This window comes from Schistocerca piceifrons, chromosome 7, assembly GCF_021461385.2.
Source record: "Schistocerca piceifrons isolate TAMUIC-IGC-003096 chromosome 7, iqSchPice1.1, whole genome shotgun sequence".
Classification (NCBI taxonomy): Eukaryota; Metazoa; Arthropoda; class Insecta; order Orthoptera; family Acrididae; genus Schistocerca; species Schistocerca piceifrons.
Window position 1 is genome coordinate 506,022,607 of NC_060144.1, and position 17,680 is coordinate 506,040,286.

General features: G+C 40.2%; 1 protein-coding gene across 2 annotated transcripts in view; it reads left to right on the top strand.

Moving 5' to 3' along the window:
* The window catches only part of LOC124804699 (pyruvate dehydrogenase protein X component, mitochondrial-like), a 134,386-nt gene that overhangs the window by 98,414 nt on the left and 18,292 nt on the right, over window positions 1-17,680 (top strand). Inside the window, exons 9-10 of one of the 2 annotated variants that reach the window (XM_047264955.1) lie at window positions 4,179-4,349; window positions 4,386-4,410. In XM_047264955.1, the coding sequence (XP_047120911.1) occupies window positions 4,179-4,349; window positions 4,386-4,387 (173 nt within the window). In that variant the 3' untranslated portion in view covers window positions 4,388-4,410. Of the gene's footprint in view, window positions 1-4,178; window positions 4,350-4,385; window positions 4,893-17,680 lie in introns of those variants that run through there. The other variant, XM_047264954.1, reaches the window with a different exon arrangement.

A 17,680-nucleotide genomic window follows, 5' to 3' on the forward strand; every position in this document is an offset into this window, starting at 1 on the left:
CGCTTGGTCTGCCGGAAGTTGCCTTAATCCTGTACACTTGATGACCTGGTCGCAGCAAATGTTCCAGCAATCAAGGCTGCCAATTTCTGGGCCTCGAAACAAGTTTAACTTGCATAAAATCCTGTGTATATATTGTAGATATGTTTGATTTTGTAAATAATTTTATTGTACTGTGCTGGATACAAAAATAATAACAATAATTCTGCTGCATTGTCCAGATGTGCCTGAAATAAAATCAGTATTGGCTGTATGGGAGCTATGAGTAGCCGTTGAAATGTATTATCCTTAACTAACTTTGCATCTACAAATTTATACTGTAAAAATGAATAAGAATTACTGTAAAAATGAATAAGAATCATCAATAACTGAAATCAGTGCAATAAATATCAGCATCAGACGTTGTTTTCGTATGGGATGTCACACTGTGACTTACATGGATACTTCAGCCGGTCATTCCTGGGGATGCTATGATTGCCACTTCTGCTGCACATCATTGGGAAAAGAGCAGAAAACAGGGAAGTCTAGAGCCAATTTGGTAGTTGCATGGAAATAGTGCAGTTGGGTTAAGGCGGGATAAGATGTGTGCCAATCAATGAAAAACACTAAGATATTCTGGAAGCCTGGTGCTTCCAAGGCTACAAACAAATACAATCTGGCTGCCTGATGAGTTAAGAAGCGACCTGACAAATACAGGGCATAAAGTGTATGCTAAGGACACAGAAGAAAGGAGAAGGAAATGTCAATTACCAAGTAACTGGCAAAATGGTCTCCATGTTAAATGTGATTTAGATGCTTTGGGAAAAGAGCTCGGGAAAGATGATTATATAATTATAGTTGGAGTTGTAGGCAACAGTTTGGGCCAGGGACTTTGTTACATAATTCAGAGTGACATCAGGTAGGTCAGTGAGAATGCTACTCACATTACTGTGAAGATCATATCATTCTTTGAGTGGTACAGCTGACCTCTGGTGAATCTTTGTGCACATTGTGTTACAGCAGGTCTCGGATAGTCACTTGAGAAGGTCACTTGGAAGTGTGTGTGATTAATGCGTCACCTTCACAAGGCAGCACAATATGCATCTTACTGCTTTTGATAACAACTAATAACTAACATTACACAGTGTGGCAAAAACAGATGGAGCTCCGAAACATTGCAGCTTGGTCAAATATGTAGATAGAAAGAACACTAATTTAGTATTTCCCAACGAAAAAATGAAACTGATTAACTTCTGAAATCAGTACAAGAAAATAAAAGGGCATGTAGATTACTAGGAGATGTTTTTTTACTTGTATTGTCATCACTTGGAAGTCACTGAAATTGAATGGGTAAATTTATATGGATACAGTCTAATTTCATACTGTCCAGCATCCAGTCAAAATACAGTTTTGGTATTAGGACCCATGCCCGTGGTAGTGAATATAAACAACAATTTTGGTGTTAGGATCCATGCTCCACAGGTTAGTAAATGTTGTTTCTCCAGTAGCATTTGAAAGCTGTTACAAAAAAAAGTTGCAATTACCAACCTGGTTCACATGCCTTTGTCTCATAGAATTTCTACTTTAATCTCCTTCCCATGGTTATTGATGGTGGTGAACTACTAAACAATGCACACAACACCTAGAATTAAGTTTTCATTTCTTTTCACATTTATTAACACACAGTTTGGTTAGATGATCAGTTTTGTAAACTGTAGGACATCTGTATCTTTGCATTGGCCAGTAAGTTACACAAACTTGAATAATATTCCAAATATGCACAAGTGATTCACTGTGAACTTTACATAGTAAATTCTCACTTAAGGTTATATATTGTGACTGCTGCGCACTGACTGACTGTGCGTGCAAACAGAATACCAGCTGCAGAGTTACTGACGGTGACTACTGCTTGACTAGCAGAAATGAACTAACTAAACTGTAGGTGATGCTCGTTTGCAGATTCGTGTATTACAGAAGCTATTCTGTTGTAGATATTAATGTAAAAGACAGAAAAATTAAGAGAGACAGAGATATAATAGGCAGATGAATAAGTTTGTTTAACTACTAGCTGTATGCTTAGCAAATGGGAAAGTTACCAGTACTCTTTTGTGGGAAAGCAGTTTTAGTGTGCGTGAAGATTCACAAAGTTTGTCAAAAAGCTTTGAGAAAGTGAAAAATTCTAATTTGAATAATTAACAAACTAACATGTAAAATATGGGAAATGCAACCACTGACCTATAGCTGATTGATGGGTGCAGTGCAGTGACACATATTATCCCCCCCCCCCCCCCTCCCCTTTTCCCTCACCTCGCGTCCAAGTTCTCCTACTATGTTTCTCTCTGTTTCTTCTTCACCTTTTCCTATTATCAAATTCCAGGTTTCCGTCACAACTAAATTTTCAACTCTTGTAACTATCTGAATACTTTTACTCATCTCATCACATAAATTCTTTCACTCTCTTCATCATATGCTTACATGTATTCCTATTTTCTTATTCATTATTAGACCCCAATTTGGTTTTGTCTTGATAATCCTATATGCACCTGACCAGAAGCCCTGTTGTACGTGCCAGTGCTTTTCACTAATTCCCACTGTATCTAACTTCAACCTATCCATTTCCCTCTCTGATACTCTGTGTTCCATGCTCTGACCCACAAACTGCAGATTTGTTTTTCCCAGTGGAATATTTTACCCAAGGGGACACCATCATCATTTAACTATACAGAAGAGATATGAGCCCTTGGAAAAAGTAATGCCTGTAATTTCCCTTTGCTTTTAGACATTCACAGTACCAGCAGTACAAGACCGTACAAAACCAAGTCAGTCAGGCAGCCAGAATTTGCCCCTCCAGCTACTGAAAAGACTGCTGTCCCTCCTCAGAAACCACATGTTTGTCTGGCCTCTCCACAGATATCCCTTAGTTTTGGTTGCATCTGCAGTGTGGCAATCTGTATCGTTGAGGCACTCAAGCCACATCACCTCGACAAGGCTCGTGGTTCATTATTTTATAACTGTTAAATTGACGAATGCTTACCTGATGCCGCTGTGGCTCAAAAGACACTAGCGTTGCTGTTAATATTTGTAACACTGCCTATCTCACAAACGAAAGTGAGGCAGAGTTCTATGACAGATATTATCCTGCCCACGAAGTTTGGACATATGGGACATAAATTGTTCTTGGCAAATTAAAATGGTATTACATTAATTGCATCCCTGTTTCACAGGTGGATTATACCTCCATTACTGGAAGCAAAGTGTCATAGGAATGAAATTAATCTTAGAATTGGGAAACATGCCTTCCTATATGATTTGGCATTGGTTTCACTCCTGTTTATAATTAACATAAGTGGCTTTCAAGTGACAAAAGGACTATTCAGAATCTGTAATGCTAATGTTGACACTAACAACACCACCATACTAAATGAGAGTTCAAACTTGAGCATATCAAACATACTCAAGCAACAGCAAAAATACTATTCCATGGCAAGCCTTAATCTCATGACAATTCATATTAAATTGAGTTACTGTATGGATAAATTACTGAGGGAGCTAGTACAGTAAGTTTTGCCTTTGTCTTGAATGGAAGTCTGGAGCTATAGGCATTTGTTCCTTCTGCATACAGAAAAACTGGTCCTTGATAAATATCAGTTTGGTAAATATCAGGTTGGTGTATTAAGTGATAAATAGCATTAAGTGAATTTTCCCTCTAGGAAACCCTTATCAGTGCTCTGCGAATTTTCACTTATTTGATTACAAACCAGGTTTTGACTGCTTAGGCCATCATACATGCAGAATGTTTACATGTAAGAAAGTAATAAGTTTTCTTTTTTTTTAAAGTCATGTAGAAATAGTTACAGTAACTAATAAAGAAACTTTTTTATTTGAAGATACATTTAACAACTGAAGAAAAATAAAGTTGGATTTACAATTTTAATCTAGTACTTGTAACTAAAACTGACTTTAAAAGAGGGGAAGGAGGATATTAACTTTCATCATTTAACAATTTCCTCCCCCCCTCCTTTCATTATACAATACAGAAATATATTAATAAATAATGCTAGAAGTGGTCTTTATCTCCATTAGCTACTGCCTATTCAGTGCTTCTTATCCATTTAATTTGCTTGCCATGTTGTAGAGTAGTGTTTTCACAGATTGGCTTTGTAGTCTTAAATCTTGGGTTACAAGAGATGGCTTTTTTACAGACTCTGAAGGACGACCGGAGACCCGCATGGTGGCAACACTGTCGTACGATAACCGTGCCATTGAGGATACAGTGGCAGCTCAGTTTCTGCGTGCTGTTGGTGATTTTCTTGATGATCCAAATGTGCTGCTACTTGGTAGTGCCCCAGGACTTCGTTCTGAACTCAGTTCGTGAGAGAGAGAGAGAGAGAGAGAGAGAGAGAGAGAGAGAGAGAGAGAGGCATGATTTTCAAAGTAGGTATTTTCAGGGAGGCAGAAGAATGAACTTTGAAGACCATTACTCTTTGACTAGTGAAATCCTTACGAACAGTTGTTAAAAACCATAAGATGTTGTTGAATATGTTGTAAGCATTTTGTTAAATGGAGATATATTTATTTTAATGTTTTGTGTGACAGTGTCCTTGTTCGTGTTGTATATGAAACAATATGCACTGCCTATTTATATTGATTTATTTGATTGATTCCAGAAACAAGAAGGTTCTTTGGACACTGTGTAGACTGTGTAATGTACATAAGAAATAATTCGTATGACTGAACTGTTGTTTGTGAATCTTTGAACATGCATTTGTTGCTTGTGTAACTTATTCAAAATTTTGTTGTTATGAATGCCAGATTTATTTTATTGCTCAAATTGGTACCTGAGCAAGCAATTTGTATACCTTTTAGGTCTGTAGAATGTGATAACTGTACAAACGTATAAAACAATTTTAACAGTTCATGATGGGCAAATGTAAGTAATTAAGACTTAGCTATATGTAATGTGAAGTAACTCTGCTCTAAACACTGCCAAGCAACTGGAAGCGCTAACAACATCTGGAATCCAATCCTCTATTGTCAATACCTATTACGAAACCTTAAGTTCTTGTTCATGAAGATTATGTTGCAAGTCTCAATATAACTACCACGGAAATGGCGAAGTTGCATGTAAATGGATTGAGTGTAAACTTTTTTCTGTTTTGTAATAGAATGAGAGTTGCATAGAGTTTCCACTATGGGAACGCTCAACAGACACCATTGTGAATAAAATGGTGGCTCTACCTGTAATTGCTGTACTTCACAATCTACACTCCAAAGCTGAACCTGAAGTTTTCCCTTGTGAAATAAGTGTGGTAGAAGTGAAAAGCACTAGTGCCAGTTGGTCAGTGTTGTGAGGAAGGAACTCAAGTGTATAATTATTACTTGTAGAATGTGGGACAAACATGATTACATTAAGACAGAACACTACAAAATATGTCCAAACCCTTATAGACTCGTAGATTGTCATAAACAGTATTTCTGGACAGGTAATGATCCGAAAAGCTGTTTTGCGTGTTTCAAAGAGACAACATAGTCATTGTTTCAAAGAGACAACATAGTCATTCTTGCTGATGGGTACATGTGAAATTTCTTTATTTAGTATCAGTTACTGTTGGCTCGATTTATTGCTTGACCTGGTTGTCCGTGATGGTAGTGAACCAAAATTTAATCAGCAGTAACTGTTTCTCTAGGATCCATTTATGTTGTCAACATTTTGCCAACTTTCATATTATCATGGCTCTTGCAGCCTATTGATCCAGATGTCATGTGCAGCTCACAGACTGCTGTTTTTTGGAGTATTTGATAATTGTGGCTGGCGTAAGAGACTCTTCTGTAAATGCATTGTGTAGCTACATAATGCTTCATCTTTCTAACTGCTCTCCAAATTATGTAAACAGTACTCTCAACTTTCAGTACAGCAATTCCATATTAATTTTTACACACAGATGACTTTTATAATGCAACTGCATCTTCCACATTACATGCATTCAGTTCTCTTATGGATAGCTTTTGTTGCCTCCCTTTTGATGAACAATTCATTCCCTTTCAGCACATATTCGGCTCTGGTAATTAAGTCCTAAGAAAGGACCTTCTGTACACAGTTAATCTGTGTATAGGGGTGTAGATGCAGTTTGTAGTAGCCTTTGTTCTCTCTGGCAACAAGAGGAACACAGAAAAGTTTTATGAATTTTTGTCACACACACACACACACACGTGTTGTACCAGCAGACTACATTGTGTTGGCACTGCTGTATGTTTTCTCCTGTAAAAGACAGGGTAACCTGCAAAGGTAGTAATGTCATGAAAACAGTTATACTGCAAGTTTTGCACAGCCTTTTCACTTGGCACGTCCAACGACCAGGTGTCTGCCCAAGTGGATGGGCACCATCAAACTGTGGCTGAGAGAAGAGTTGGCTACACGGTGGCCAGTGATTGGTTAAAAATGTGTTCCATTTGGATCCTCTGTCCCTACACAACTTCTCCGAAGTATGTAGATGGGAACTGTCCATACAACCACTCCTGTCCACAATCTTCAGTGATTCATTCCATTCACCTAACCCCACAAACCAGTCAAGTTACAGTGACAGGACAATGTATTCAACTGGGACAATATGTGTGTGTGTGTGTGTGTGTGTGTGTGTGTAAGTTACTGCTGGAGAAGGGTATAAAGACCAGCAACACCTCAACTTCATGAAGAGTGGCTACTTTTACTCCTTCCATTATTTGTATCCCATCTAGAACTTTGCCTTATAAGAAGTTCTTTTTTCTGTGATTTTTCACATTGTGGCATTTATTGAATTGTAGGTATTTGTGTTCATAGCTAACATCAGTTTCTTCTGATTTCTTAAAAAAAAAGATCTGATTTATGTATTGCAACTAGGAAGGTAAACCGTGTACTGTAAGTACAATTGTATTTCTTACTCACTAGTGAACTGATGGTTTCTCCATGCTCTGAACTTCTTGATCCATGTTCTCTCATGGATAAATAGAAACTGATAGAACCTTGTACCTAACTTCTTTCTCCTGTCCATCTTTTACAGTTCCTTTAATTTAGCCCCATAATCAAGTTTCCTGATGTGCATATACAAGTTGAATTGCATCAAGTGTAATTATAAAACCCTTGTCACTGTGTCACCTGTGATAGATGCCATTTGTAAATGAATCTTTGTAGCTTTAGACGCCATGTACGTGAAATTTATTATGGCTTATGTGAGATTCATTCTGTTTTAATGAAGGAATATTTGAAGTTGTGTTTGCACCAACAGTTAGTTCTTGTAAACATTGCATTTTCAAGGAATGTTGCATTGCAGCTCTTTGGAAGCCATATATTTAAGAAATTTTACAAAAAATATTTGAGAACACATGATTAAGCATCTTAGGTTTTGTGTGGTCTTAGTGATTAAAATAATTAATAATACTCAGTAATCTTATCCTTCTTTTCATGAATTCCACTGTTGGCTTCAACACGCAGCAAGTCTCACCACCATAGCATATTGCACCATTAGAGATTATTCTGCAGCCTTTTGTCGAGTTCAATATTATTGTTATTGATATCAGAAACAGGCACACACAAATCACCAAAAAAAAAAAAAAAAAAAAAAAATTGCTTTCACAAGCACAGCTTTCTTCATCTGGCAGGACTGAATTTTATTTGTCCCCGTACAGAATTAAGATTGATTATGTCAGTGGTCAGGGGATTTAACCATTACAGCCAATGGATCAGTTACGAAATTATTGTTGACATATTTCACTGTTTGAATGTGCAGGAGTCTGTCACACATAAAAGATCATGCCATGTCATGTAACTGTAGCAAGTAAACAAAATAATTATCTTGCAAGAAATTTTCATATCCAGATCGTTGTGACTCACAGCAGTAAGAAAACAGATGATGTTGCAGGTTATTCCTGTACCATTTGTGTTTATGAAGAGTTTGTGCCTGCTGGAATAGTGGTGCATTTTGATCCTATTTAAGATGCTGTATTGTTCCTGTCACCTAGGTGCCTTCTCTCACATTCCTTCTTCAAAGAGAACCTCAGTACAGACTATTAAGCTCAGTTCATACTTTTCATTTTCTTTGAGTGTGTGATGAATTTCTGTTTCTCATAGTGAAGTTCAGAATGTTAGCAAACTGTCTTTGTCATCCACACACACTGTGAGCTGTACAATGCACTGCTCAAACACATCTGTATGAAATACAAATTTTTGTGCTAGTCATATGGTACAATTTTGTATACACTTTACAGATTCATGTGCAAATTCATTTATTGGCTTCAAACAGCTGTTGAAAAAACACTTACCTTTCAAAATAGTATACATCTTTAAATACTCCCCTTCCAACTGCAACCCCCCCCCCCCACCTTACACACACACACACACACACACACACACACACACACACACACTCTCTCTCTCTCTCTCTCTATCTCTCTATCTATCTATCTCCTCTTACTGCACCATACTATTTTATGATGGTGGAATATTACCAAAACATGGTTCAATTCAGTGTGTCCTTTTTGTTAGCCTAAACTTCATTTAAAATAGTAGTGCTGATCTGTATATTTTGAATTTTTCATACATACAGGTGAATCCTAAATTCTAGTCAAATTATTTATTGCAAAAGCTGTGTTACATTAAAATGTTAATGTTTATACTTTTTAAAGGGACTGGGCTATTAATTTGCAGTAAATTTATAATTCACTTTTATAAGCAGTTGAAATTATTTCTTCAGCTTCTCATTGTGATGTCTTTGGCTTTTCATAACATGCTATATAAACATGCAACTGAAAGCAGATGTTTCTATTGGAAATGAACTAATAAATATACAACTTAAAATTCAGCAATAGAGAATACAAATAGTCATCTCAGACCTGTGCCTCTTTAGTTTTTAATTTTTTTTTTTGTTCTCTGTTGATTCATAGACATGTCTGTGTTTGTCATTCATTTATTTTTCAATTTCACTGGTAAATAGATAACTCCACATGTTCTTTGCATAGTAGAATATTCTTGCTTTCCAAAAATATCCCAAAAGACATAAAACATGGTGAAATAAGTACAAAAAAATTAATGTATGTAATTATATTGCAGTCTTTTAGAGCAGTATGACAAATTTAATCAAGGAGTGACAGAGGTCCTTGAGATTTGTAACTACCCAGTAGATGAATGTTGTGGGACCATTCCTGAAAAATTGTACATTTTTAATATTAGCACTACATTTTCCAACAAGAAATATTAGTATGCAATATTGCATTATTCACATCTCTTAAAATGGTGGCACAATTAGTGAAGTCCTTGTTGGGTTGTTCTTTCCCTTACTGTAATTATAATTTTTCTGTGATCGAGATGATTAATGTTTCACAGTTTCCTGGAAATGCTATTCATTATTCCAATACCAAGTTGATATTTGCAAAATACTTAGTCCATTAGTTATTACATTGACAGTTGCTGTGTATTCTCATTTTGAAACCTGTTCTCAATTTAAAGTCAGTGCAAGTATTACATTTTATGTTTTGTTGTATCATAATGCCGGGAAATATTGTGTTCTCTGATAACTTTTGTCCATTAGTTTAATAGGGAGTTTGGCTGATGTCTTTTTTTTTTTTTTTTTTTTTGTTAGAACTAAAGTGTTTCATCTAACTGCACTACTCTATACTCTGTGTCAGCTTTAATGGATTTTCAAATTATTCTCTGATAGTTTCTGTAATTTAAGACATGGTTTGATCTGCAGCTTGGAATAGTTTTCATTCTACCATTATTTTTGTTTAAATAATTTATGTACGTAGAAGCAGAATTGGGCCCAATATGGAACCTTGAGGGACATTTTTTGACAGTTAATAAATCAGACTAGTGGGTGATTAACTATGCCATTTTCGTCTGTCCATTCTTTTGTTTTTTCATGGCAGTAGGATTTATCCCAGCTATGCACTGCCATCCTAATTCCTAAATTTTGCTCTTTTTAAATAACATACTGCGAGCGACGGTATTAAAGGTCTTTCGTAAATTTAAGAATGTGCTCAAAATGTAATAACATGTAGTGCTGCAAATAGAAAAGCAAATACAGCTGTTTCAGTCAAGTAAAGTTGTTTTTCGTTACTGTGGTATTCAATTGTACACTCCTGGAAATGGAAAAAAGAACACATTGACACCGGTGTGTCAGACCCACCATACTTGCTCCGGACACTGCGAGAGGGCTGTACAAGCAATGATCACACGCACGGCACAGCGGACACACCAGGAACTGCGGTGTTGGCCGTCGAATGGCGCTAGCTGCGCAGCATTTGTGCACCGCCGCCGTCAGTGTCAGCCAGTTTGCCGTGGCATACGGAGCTCCATCGCAGTCTTTAACACTGGTAGCATGCCGCGACAGCGTGGACGTGAACCGTATGTGCAGTTGACGGACTTTGAGCGAGGGCGTATAGTGGGCATGCGGGAGGCCGGGTGGACGTACCGCCGAATTGCTCAACACGTGGGGCGTGAGGTCTCCATAGTACATCGATGTTGTCGCCAGTGGTCGGCGGAAGGTGCACGTGCCCGTCGACCTGGGACCGGACCGCAGCGACGCACGGATGCACGCCAAGACCGTAGGATCCTACGCAGTGCCGTAGGGGACCGCATCGCCACTTCCCAGCAAATTAGGGACACTGTTGCTCCTGGGGTATCGGCGAGGACCATTCGCAACCGTCTCCATGAAGCTGGGCTACGGTCCCGCACACCGTTAGGCCGTCTTCCGCTCACGCCCCAACATCGTGCAGCCCGCCTCCAGTGGTGTCGCGACAGGCGTGAATGGAGGGACGAATGGAGACGTGTCGTCTTCAGCGATGAGAGTCGCTTCTGCCTTGGTGCCAATGATGGTCGTATGCGTGTTTGGCGCCGTGCAGGTGAGCGCCACAATCAGGACTGCATACGACCGAGGCACACAGGGCCAACACCCGGCATCATGGTGTGGGGAGCGATCTCCTACACTGGCCGTACACCACTGGTGATCGTCGAGGGGACACTGAATAGTGCACGGTACATCCAAACTGTCATCGAACCCATCGTTCTACCATTCCTAGACCGGCAAGGGAACTTGCTGTTCCAACAGGACAATGCACGTCCGCATGTACCCGTGCTACCCAATGTGCTCTAGAAGGTGTAAGTCAACTACCCTGGCCAGCAAGATCTCTGGATCTGTCCCCCATGGAGCATGTTTGGGACTGGATGAAGCATCGTCTCACGCGGTCTGCACGTCCAGCACGAACGCTGGTCCAACTGAGGCGCCAGGTGGAAATGGCATGGCAAGCCGTTCCACAGGACTACATCCAGCATCTCTACGATCGTCTCCATGGGAGAATAGCAGCCTGCATTGCTGCGAAAGGTGGATATACACTGTACTAGTGCCGACATTGTGCATGCTCTGTTGCCTGTGTCTATGTGCCTGTGGTTCTGTCAGTGTGATCATGTGATGTATCTGACCCCAGGAATGTGTCAGTAAAGTTTCCCCTTCCTGGGACAATGAATTCACGGTGTTCTTATTTCAATTTCCAGGAGTGTATTACTATGCCATTTAATGACAATATTATGAAAAGGATAAAGTGCTCCTCATCATATAGAGGAGTTGTTGAGTTGCAGACGGGAACAACAAAAAGGCTGATAAACGTGAGCTTTTGGTCAAAAGACCTTCTTCCAAAGTAGACAATAAACACACATTCGCACAAGCTCAACTCGCACACACACATGAACATTCATACCTGAACGGCCAGAGACAGTGGTTTTGTGTGTGTGTGTGTGTGTGTGTGTGTGTGTGTGTGGTCTACTTTAGAAGGCCATTTAGTCGAAAGATCACATTATTATCAGTCATTTTGTTGTGCCTGTCTGCAGCTCGACATTGCTTCCATATGGTGAGTAGCATTCTATCCTTTTCATAATATTGTCATTATTCCATCCTGAATTTTCTATTGTTTGTCTTTCTTATTCAAGAAATCTAACAATAATTTATGAAAATTAATATCTCAAGTTCTTTAGAAGAGGAAGACATGTAGAAAAAAGAATTGTGCCTTATGGGAGAGAATTTTTATTTCTATAACTTAAGCAGAAAATTATAAAATAATACCTTAGCATTAGATTTAATAAGAAATATCGTGCTTGTATTATGGAGATGCTTTGGGAGCTCAAATGAGAATCATTAGAGGGAAGGCAACATTCTTTTTGGGAATACTATTGAGAAAATATAGAGAACAGACATCTACTGCCGCCAACATACATTTTGCCTAAGGACCATGAATATAGTGTAAGGACTGTGCAGTTAAGATTGTAGAGAAATTAGGGCCCACATGGATGTATGTACGAGGGGCATAAAGAAACCTAGAATTATTTTTTAAAAGGTATATACTTTCAAATTGTTTAAAAAACAACCTTATTCGTTTTAAAATACTCTTCATTACAGCTAATACATTTGTCCCACTAGTGCTTCCACAGTTCAAAACATTTTTTGTAGTCACTGCAGAAATGGCTGATAGCTCTTCCCTCATGTCTTGTTGACTTTATGTACAATATGGCGGCCAGTGTAAAAGTATGTCATGCCTCTCCTCAGAAAAATGTAAATATTGCCAGCAAAAAGAAATCATGTGCAACTTGTAAGGACGAAATATCGAAATTACACAAACGAGTATCCAGTCTACAGTTTATTATCAGTACACTAAAAATGGATATTACTAAACTTCAAACACCAAAATGTGAACGAACAGCTGATAAAGAAAAGTGCGCTGAAAATTCCGCCAGAAACAACGCCCTTTCCCGACGAGTGGTCTCAAGTGATCAAGAACGAAGTTAAAAAAGTGTTGCAAGAAGAAAACAGTGCTATGAATCTAGAATGAAATTTTCATTCTACAGCGGAGTGTGCGCTGATATGAAACTTCCTGGCAGATTAAAACTGTGTGCTGGACCGAGACTCGAACTCGGGACCCTTGCCCGTGAAAGGCAAAGGTCCCGAGTTCGAGTCTCGGTCCGGCACACAGTTTCAATCTGCCAGGAAGTTTCAGTGCTATGAAGATTAAAATCAAGGATTCAGAAGCAGAAATACCTCATAATGAGCAAAATGCAATGAAAAACCATATCCATGTCTCGTGTGAAAACTCGCGATCTGTTATGCCTCAAACAACTGCTACAAAAGGAAATAAAGTTCTAGTTTTAAGCGACAGCCATGGCAGAAACTGTGGGAGTATACTACAAGACGAATTAGGCAAAAAATTCAGTGAGCAGTGTATTATAATACCTGGGGCGCCAATTAATGAAGTTGTGAAAAATGCAGACTAATTAACTGATGACTTCTCTGTCAACGATACTTTAAAATCATTATTGGTGGCACAAATGACACTGATAAACCTCTGGAAGAATTGCAGAGGAACATGAAAGATTCTTTGTAATACATACTTAAACTCACACAAAAAAAATTTAATAATTCTTCCAATACCGCTTAGACATGACGCACAAGATCTAAATGGAAAAATCAAAGCTGCAAACTGCATTTTGTTAGAAAAAAATCAACACTGCCACAGACTTGTGTAGGAAGAGATTGTGGCATGTCGATCTGAATATCGTCTTCGAACTAAGCTTAACACTATCTTTGTGCAGTTCCGCCATGTCAATTATGTGTAAGCGTTTGACATGTTCAGGTGAATAAATGAACTACTGCAAAATGAGAGTGTTGTTTGGTGTAACTGACCCGAACTTCCTCCTCACTGGTGACCCCGCGTTGTAACGTCTTCCGTTTTCGCCGTTTTACTGCGTCCGCGGCCTCCGCGTCGGTTATTTTCGCATGTATTACATCAACACAGCATTCGAACAATGACTTTGGCCCAATGCCTAATGCTGGATTTTGTGATCGACATGCATTGTGTTGCGGGCGATGTACACCCGCCAGGACTGCAACACGATGCCTCTCACTCGACGATTATGCCGATTTCGCTGGACGTTTTCGATCCTGCAACAATAGGTTAGAAGTGTGCATGACTGGTTATCAGTCGCCTTTGTTCCCACCACATGTGCCCTCCCTCATCAACGGTGCAGACCTCTTACGGATCTCCATGCAGTGTGGGAACAATGCCAATTTCTGCAAATGCTTCGTTGGACAACCTACTACCGCCAGGACAACGATTTGCCACGGAGCAATCCGTGCAGCACCATGCGGATTCCTGCCACGTGGCCGGAACTGCTTTGTTCACAGGTCAACCTCCTCAGCATCTGACCACGCCCACACCTGCCTTGGTTCAGCATCAGCACATTCCTTCCTGCTTCGATACCTCAGCCTGCAACAGGGACTATAGCTTGTTATCTGTGCCTGACCTCCATCTCCGTCCCACTGCTACGCCTCAGAGTTTTGTGCCACAACATTCACCTTATCCTCACACCGTTTTGAGTGGAGTGACTATGAACAGTGAACATTCACACATTCTGTCTGGCGTTCGACATCATTTTCCACACTGTGCTTCTGGACAGCCCGCACCTCTGCAGCCTCCCTGCAACACAGGTGGCCCCGGCTCTGATCGTACGTCGAGCTTTCCGTGGACTAACACGCATTTTCAAACGTTGAACTTTTCTCACCTGTCGCCCCCGCGCCGGCTCCAGTCGAGCTTCCATTACCGTTCTCGGCACACCTCAGTGCCTCATCCGCATTGGTCTTCCGCGACACTGTTGGGCGGCGGATAATATTTGTAAAAAAAAATAATTAAATTGCTGATTGCTGTATAAATGCTTGCGTGTTGAATCAGTTTCTGGCTTTTAGAATGTTGTTAATGCTGTCTTTCGCCGTTCTCAACACTGGCTCTCTATTTACTTTTTGGCCCCCAGAAAGTGATTTAATAAAACATGGAACCAGTAATTAGAGATCCTAGTGCCCACTTTATCTGAGAATGTTATTATAGCTGCAGCTTATAGCTCTGAGGAATTGGGAGATTGTCCGGGATTTCTAATCAAAAACGGTTTTCCAAAATAGTTGAGTATATTCTGAAATTCACTGATAAAAAAACACAAGTATCCCTACAACCTAACTAACAGAGCAGTTCAGAGTCTAATGCGCTGATGCAACTATAAATGTCCGAATTAAATGTTAAAAAGAATGCTCGCCATAATTTGATGAAAATATTTCATCAAACGCCACACAAAATATTTGGTAGAATGTCTGTCCCGCGACGGCACGTGAAAACGCGACAATATGCAAACTGAAGCTAGATAATGAAAATCATTCCAGAATTAACACTTCACATGAAATGTTTTCATGGTTCCGCGTATCTCTAGTAACTTAATACGACACCCGAGGCTGTTTGTAGCAGTGACACTGATGCGACGCGGCTCCCGACACAGATGGCGTGTCATTCAGCGTCTGGAGAGAACTGGGGCCTTCCTTCCTCGCGCTGCGTTCTTATATATAAAGCCGCGGTGCGGACGGCTAAGGGAACGCCTGATCAAATCGGCTGTCCCGACTAGCCGCTGGGCTAGTAACGCATCACTTCAAGTTACATAATAATTTATAGCTTCTTTTGCTGATGGCCGAAGAAGCTCTTAATTTAAACGTGCATTCAGCACGCAGGTAAGTATTGATAATAAAATTTTGACGTGGCTAAGTTAAATATTCTGGGCGAGAGAATTAATTAAATTACACTGTACGCAGTAGATGAGCTCTGAACTGGCCCTTTTGAGATCCGCTATCGCTATAATTTTATAGGTATTAAAAAGAAACTTTACACATCTTCATAGTCATAGCGGACCTCCAACCTATTTAAATCTAAACATCCTAGCCTTATTTATTAGCCTACTTAATCTATCTTGCTTCCTTCAGTTTTGAGATGAAAACCAGAAAATCATGAATTTCCACTAAAATCTTAATATGTGAAATCCAAAGTACTGTTTTTATTAAATCATTATGAAAGATGAATCTAAATATAAATTTTGAAGTCTCTAGCTCTTTTCTGTTGCGCCAATGATCTTTTTAGAAAAACGTCCAAATTTCGAAAATGACTGAAGTTATCGAACTGATATTTAACACACATTAATTTAGTACTATTCCTGACATGCTAGAAAAGTTTTAGTTCATTTGCTTGATTTTTAAGGTATTGCGCAACATTTATGACATCAGAGCTAGTTACAGCAGACTGGCTGGCACACAATGGAAACTGATGTGAATTTACTACAGCGTGAGTAGGCTGCTTCCCTACATCACCCTCTACTTAAATTTTTTTGTTTATGAATGTTAATGAATGAAAAAAAAAATTAATTACAAAAAGGGAAGCAAGAGTACAGTTTAACTCCCTATGAAAAATCAAAATTGAAATATAAACCTGTAGAAACATTAAAGAAAACTGATTACCTACATTAATTATTTAAATTGTAGGCATGTTCACTGCCTTTTAAACAATGTCATTACTCAAAATTTTAAGCAAAGTCTCAGGTTCAGGCTCATCGTCTTGCGGCCATATGCGGCCGGGGCCGCACTGTGCCAATCGTTCCGCTCACTCTGGGAAGCAGTAAACAAGCTACTGGGACATCACCGGCTCCGCCCATTGTCACGCCCCATCCTACAACTGAGCCTGCTGCGGCCACCGAGCCTCGGCCACTGCCACTGGCAACGAACGTTCCGCAGGAAATGCAACTGCTCTACCCATACCGTTACTTCCACAGACAGTTTGGTGAGGCGGCACGGAACTGCAGACCACCCTGCTACTTCCCTAACACCTCCTGCGCACAACATGACAGGCACCCCCTAGTGCTACATTCTGTCCAGGAACGACCGGATAATTGTGGACGACTTTACATTAAAGACATTTCGACGGGATACCTTTTCCTAGTGGACACAGGTGCCGATGTTTCACTGCTGCCTACATCCTTAGCGTTGTCGAACATCTGCCATCATCATACTTCACTGTAGGCCATGAATTCAACTAAACTACAATGCTCAGGTTCAACTTACCACATCGTCTCACTCTCTGCAAACTGCAAACTCGAGTAGATTTTTTGAGTGTGCGAAATTGACGAACCTATACTAGGCATTGACTTCTTGTGACACCACAAACTTTCACTGGACCTAGTGCGAAACACAGTGTTTCATCACCTGTCCAAGACTCACTTCCCCTGTGCTCCGTCGAGCAAACCCCCCCATGACAAATCGATCCGGGCTCATCTCATCCGTACATGCTCGTCTCTGTCGCCGACGTTATAAGAAACCACGCGCCTTGTCGACCTCGAACACGTCGCTCACCTACGCAAGGAAAACTTCGAGCTCTCCCTCCAGCTCCACAAAACACAGCTCCAGCTCTCCTATGCAGCGAAGGAATTACAGATACTGCAGCAAGGACAAAGCAAGGTTGGCAAGTGTGCTGAATCTGCTTGTAGTCCCAGCAATCGAGCCTCCGTGAGCTTACTTCCCGCTGCCCCTCGCAACTGTGCTATCAAGTCTGCCATAACGTGTACTGACAGTTCCACAGGGCCATACCCCCCTAACATGGCAGCATTTGATACTCTGCCAGACATGAGTGCACATGTGCAACGAGCGTCACGTGTTCCCGAACTGACAGCTCCTACCCCTTCCCTTGCGGACAGCACCTCTAACTATGCAATTTCGGCTCCCATGCGCCGCCGTGCGACCGCCACTGACAATACAAACGGTGCACTCGCCCCTAGCGCTTCGCCAAACCGTGCTGCCACAGGCTGTGCCCTCAGACAATGGACTCACTAACG